The 6,000-nt window shown below is 38.0% G+C and overlaps 1 protein-coding gene across 8 annotated transcripts in view; it reads right to left on the reverse strand.

Moving 5' to 3' along the window:
- The window catches only part of NCKAP5 (NCK associated protein 5), a 384,106-nt gene that overhangs the window by 313,633 nt on the left and 64,473 nt on the right, over positions 1-6,000 (reverse strand). For 5 of the 8 annotated variants that reach the window (XM_026852924.1, XM_026852927.1, XM_026852920.1 and 2 more), the window contains exon 1: positions 4,943-5,033. The exons of the other annotated variants lie outside the window; for them this stretch is intronic. In XM_026852924.1, the coding sequence (XP_026708725.1) occupies positions 4,943-5,020 (78 nt within the window). In that variant the 5' untranslated portion in view covers positions 5,021-5,033. Of the gene's footprint in view, positions 1-4,942; positions 5,034-6,000 lie in introns of those variants that run through there. 8 annotated transcript variants of the gene reach the window in all.

The raw sequence follows: 6,000 nt of genomic DNA on the forward strand, positions 1-6,000 counted from the left end.
CACATAGCTATCTCCAGTTTATTTTCCTATTAAGCTTTGAAGATATTCAACATATTCCATATAATACATCTTCTAAAATATCATTTTATGTCATATTTTGGAGCCTGAAAAATGAATTACATAGGAGAAATGAGCCCAGTAGATGGAGAAGTTTGAGAAGGATTCAGGTCACCTTTCAAATCTAAAATCCCCAAATTGGATTTCAAAAGCCCCAATCTCAGGGAGGAGCTGCCATGCAATTTTATTTCTGTCCTAGGCAGGGCCAAGGATCAGAACACAATCCAAAGAAAATATAAGTTGCAAAGATTCTTTCCTCAAAACTCATCCTGAGTTGAAGCTATATCCTACACAGAGATACTGTGATTAGGGAGAACTACACAATCAAGAGAGTGCAGCCACTGGATCAGTGTTATATTACTGTCACAGAACCAGAGATGTCCCTGTTTATTTAAGGGAAGGTGGCTGTTTCTGTAATAATGGACAAATCCATGTTTCTTTCCAGGATAAAATTCCTTTCGATGCTAAAGGGAACTTTAACAGAAACATAAAATGTAACTAAAGAAAAATATTTTCTGTAGCATTTGCAGGGAGAGCCTGCTGAAACCCCTTGTGTCTTTCTTACCCAAATGTGATTACATTATATTGCCTGCTTATGTTGAGTGGTTATTAATCACTTTTAAAGCCAATTTGTAAACTTGGCTTAGCAATGGTTCTTACAACATCTTTGCTGTTCTCCTTGGCTTTGTTGAAATTGATAAAAAATACAATGAAAAACATTACCAAAACAGATGTTGTATTCTTTTTCAAACTAGCATGAAAACTCAAAATATCTTGCTTCATATAGGAAACTTTACATGGAATTTTATTTTCACCCATTTAATCACAAAGTAAAATTTTGTTCCTCTCAAGCTTCTGTTTCCATAGTTAAATAAAACCAGACACCAAAAGGAGCATCTTCTAATTTTTAAAATCCCCATTCTCCTGCCAAACATTTGGTTTAGCTCAATCACACAGAACAGCTCCAGGGTTTTCACTGCATAAATAGGAGCATGATATTAAGTGACAACTGACTAAAAAAGAATATGTTAAGTCTGATCATTGAAAGTTAAGTTTTCCCCAAACTACAATACTTTCTTACAGGTTTCTGAGACGCAGATTGAAAGTACTGCTGGATTTGTTCAAAATGTTTCATATGTCTCCATAAGCAAAAACATTTTATCTGACTACAGTGAAACAAGCAGGAGAATCAAATCAAATTCATTATATTTGTATTTCATAACCTCTGGGCCAGATTCAATAAAAGCTCTATCTGATTTTAGTCTGTGTGACAGAACATTAAAAAGACATGGTATTTATTTAATTTAGCACTCACTACTTTTTGAGCAAGAAATGATAACTTCCTGCTGACTCTTATTTACTAGGACTTATTCATGGGAATTGTGCTTTAAATAGCTGAAGTCCATAGGACGTCAAAATCTGGAGTTTGGACTGGAATGCACACAGATCTTATTAATTAACGAGGCCTGGGAAAAAAAAATGGTATAGAGAAAATATATTTGGGCTCAGGATTCAGCATGAGAACGGAGTCAGCATTCAGATTCAAAGCCAAATCAGAGCTAACATTCAAGTATGCATGGAATGAGGTCCCTAGCAGTGGTTATTGTAGGAGTCCTACTCTAACCAACAGAAATCTCCTAACATTTCCTTCATTCTAGCCAACTCAGAGCAACTTTCCTGATTCCTTTGTCTCTTTATTAACCTGGTTTTAGACCCAGGGATTGATATCCCAGTCCAGTAAATCTGAACTATTCACCTAAGATGATCAGGGTCTATGGGGAAGAATGTTACCAAGGAGAAGAGGTGCTATTGCAAGTTTTCTGCACATCTCTAAGTGCTGTGCTTCTTTTGGAGCTAGGCATAAAGCAAGGAGCTTGTCTCATGACAAGCAGCTCTCTGCTACTTGAGCTTTTATTTTCAGACAAGAGGTAAAGCTGATCACACTTTGTCCACTTGCAGCAATGAAAAATGAGAAAGCCTTGAAACTTACCCCAGCTTCATCTTAAACTACATTTTGTTCACCTGCATATGTACTTCCTCCTAGTTAATGCTTATTCCAACATTTCGCAAGAACTGCCAAATGAATGAATAGAGGCTGTCTCACACTCACGATATGGCTGGGCTTTGTTTGCATAAGAAATGATTCTTCCTTCAATAAAAGCCAAAAGAAAATGTAACTGTTCATTGTACTGACTGTCCCACATGGCCTTAATGACTCTTCCCTGGAGAATGGGATAATCTCTGTTTTTTCTAATCAGATTTCCAAAGTATTTGCACAGCTTTGATGCATGGGAACATATGTGGGAGCTCTGTGCATCACTCCCAGCAGACAGTCCTCTGTCCACACTTGTCCCAGTAATTTACCTTTCTGCGTTTAGCTTGTGCTCTGGCAAAGAACACGCCTGACAACACACATTTCTGCTTCAACCTCCGTCTACAGGTTTTCTTTCTTAGTTTCTCCCATATCAAGAATTTGAGGGATTTTTTTTTCTTTGCTCTTCTACATGAAGTTTTTGTTTAAAGAAATTGCTGTCCTTTTGAAAGCTTGAGGGCACGTGAAAGCAGTCTCTCTATATTAGGAATCCCCAGTGGGAAATCCATAGTTGCAGTCCCTTTTGCATCAGCACCAGGAAAGCAGCAACATGAGGTTACCACCAGCAGTGTAGAGCAGATACAACCTGTGGTCAGACACTTGCCCCAAGAGGGTCAAACTCAACCCGGGCAATTGCAACAAACACTGTGAATGCAAAAGTTGTATGAAGTTTTGTATAGTATCTCTGAGTATTTTCCTTAAATCATGACTGCCCTTCCCAATATCCATATATATATATATTTGTACCTTTTGGTTTTAGTATTCTTTTATATTCTCAATCATTCTTTGAAGTCCGTTGTTTCAATTGGAACACTGAATTCTTTGTAGAAAATATGCCATTCCATTATTTGCTATATATAATAATGTCAGTTCCTTATATTGGATTGGATTCCCAGTCCCATTTTTCCCTTCTGAAAAACTATATTCAGTTTGGAAGCTTTTCCATGTGCAGAATTCCCTCCTGGATTAACAAGGCTGATGTCACCACTGTGCAATTCTGAGTTAAGCCGCAGTAACTCCCCTGATCTCAATAAAGCTGTAATGGCAGAAAACTCCAGTAACGCAACAGTGAGTCACACCCAGGCAGTTCTACATGTGGAAGGGTTCTGGACGTGTCCAAAGAGTAATCAAGGAATGCTTTTCATTTTTTACCAAATGCTGGCTGCATTACCCTGTGAAGCATGGATTCAATATGCCACTGTACACTTAGAAAATTTACACAGAACAAAAAATCAAAGCTGATTTTGATGTTAGTGATCTATACACGTCAGGGACCTGAAGCTATTTGAGATACCCAAGGTTATCATGTTATAAGGCAGCAAAATTGATTAAGTTTTCCTAATGAGATGAAGTCACAGCATATTAATCCTTAATCAAATAGTGTCACATATGGCTTTCTTCTCTGTTTGGTTCCTTGGCTATAGGACCATGGGACAGGCTCCAAGTTTTTTATCAAGAACGTGTTTGTGATTTCAGCCTAAGAACCAAACAGGAGTTGAGTGTTGCGCCCAGTATTTGCAGAACCAGGCCATGCCAATTGTACATCAGTTTGCAGATAGACGTTACCTTCCTCTTTCCACAACCCTCTTCTTTTCCCATAACAATTCCTGCTGAGCAACTGCTAACAAAAAAGAGTGCAGGGAATTTCCCAGCTTTAGAAGCAACAAACATCAAATTTAATGTGCCCAGCATCGTTCTATTTAAAGCACTGGTAAATGAGCCAACAAACTACTGTCCATAAGCATTTCATCACATGTTGCCACGTTTCTCTGAGGCTGTATAAAGCTGTAATATGTTCACTAATGAATTGCATGGTATATTCAGGCCATATGGCACACTGGAATTGTACAGTACAATGCTCTAGTTATGGAGGCACATAACAATCAATATCTGACATCTATATCATCACGTGTTTATGAAACGTCTCCCAAGGAGTCTACATGCTAATATAAACAGTGAATATTTTATTGCTTGCTCTCTTGTGTGCTTCTTACAGTTTGGTTTATACATTATTTGTTTTAAAATCATTTGTGCTAATAACCCCAAATGCCAACATATTTTTTATTTTCCTCTATGTCCTAATTTCACTGCTGCTGTGGGAACAGAGAGAAGGTGATTGGCTCCTGTTATTTTGTTTCAAAAGTTCCAGCTGCTGACTAATTACCCTGTTGGAAAAGCAAACACGGCTGTTTCCCATATCTACACTACATTTTCTTATTTCCAAATATGAAACTCCAGGAATCCAAGGCAGTTAACATGTCAGGTTTTATTTACATAGCTCTTCAGTTATCATGTGGAGCAGCATCTCTATCTAACCTTTTGGATTATAAAAGGATTTTGTTGAAAGATAAAATGCTAGGAAATGGGTTAAAGTATGTAAATAAATTTAAACAAACACATAAACAAAAAGCAGAACACTTGGACTATCTCTGTGCATTATGGTAAATGAAGCTGTAATCTCCTAATACCCCTGACAATGAGGTCTCTCCATTAGCTAATAGCTGGTTTTAAACACACTCTTACAATAATTCTACCACCAAAATAAACATTTAAAAATCAACACTCACACACACATGTGCATAATCATTCCGATTTACAAGGCAGAAAATGTACCACATTATGTTTCACTGCCTATTTTTCATTCATTAAATTTTGAACAGTAGAAGCCTGAATGCAACTGTGCAACACGATAAAAATAACCCCTTGAAGTTAAACCAGCTTTGAGTTATCCACCCAGCTTCCTCACAAGGGGCTGCACCTACTAGGGCTGCCTCTCCGGGAGAACAGACCTACCTTCAACAACTGAAGAAATGATAAGCCATGCAAGTCATTATACTGGCCTGGATCATTTGGGTTCCTGCAGCCATTCATTCTGGGTACGAAAATCCTGGATGTGCTCAATCAGAAAAGCAAGAGCTTGCTTTTCTCTTCAGCCTGAGCGCTGCTGCTCTTCCGCTTCTTGTCAATATTTAACTAGTTTGTCAAGTTGGATTATATCGCCTGTCCTAAATCCTACTCCTTTAATTCCAACTAAGTGGGTGTGCTTCCAATGCAGCCTCTTAGTCAAATATTGATAGTTTATCAAAGTCATTTGTTTGACCTGAAAGTTTTCTTCCTGAGTGCATTATCATATATAGGTGATACAGTTGCCAAACTAAAGCACCAGAGAAACCAGCATAGTAAAAAAACAGACATGATTTCTGTGTTCCATAGCAAGATGTCCAGAAAACAAGAACTTGGTTGGATTTTCAGCATTTCTTGATGATTATTTGCCACAGAATGAAGATTATACAAAAATATCATTCACAGCAATAGGAGGAATTCCAATATAGACATATTTTTCAACAGAGAGTATAAAATAACATGGTTGTTCAAACTATTTTTTAAAGGAGGCTGAAAGAAGTGCTTCCACAGGGCTGACCCCCCATCAGAGCACTCAGAGGTGGCCTGCAGCTGCCCTCTCCCTACAACTACCCCACCACGACCAGAGCTATTTCTGCTGACTGCAAACAAGCCATTTCTGTTTGACTTGCTGAAGATGCAGCTACACACTACTATGATCAGGCTCGTATGAATTCAGTTTTTGTTCCACTTATGTACATTTATTTGCAGGCTCAGTGTGTCTCTCAGGCACAGGCAATTTGCCAACACCGTCCTCAATGGAACAAAAGTTTGCACTCCAAATTTAAAGGCACTAATAATATCAAGCAGCAAAAACAATGATGCAAAGCCCATAAGCTGTTTCAAGCTACAGTAGTTAACACTGAAAAGTCAATTATTACCAGCCCACTGCAATATTTTGTCTCAGGAGATAGAATTTTTTTAATAAATGTTACAATGTCTTGGGGGGG

This window comes from Athene cunicularia, assembly GCF_003259725.1.
Source record: "Athene cunicularia isolate RWA chromosome 7 unlocalized genomic scaffold, athCun1 chr7_part1, whole genome shotgun sequence".
Classification (NCBI taxonomy): domain Eukaryota; kingdom Metazoa; phylum Chordata; class Aves; order Strigiformes; family Strigidae; genus Athene; species Athene cunicularia.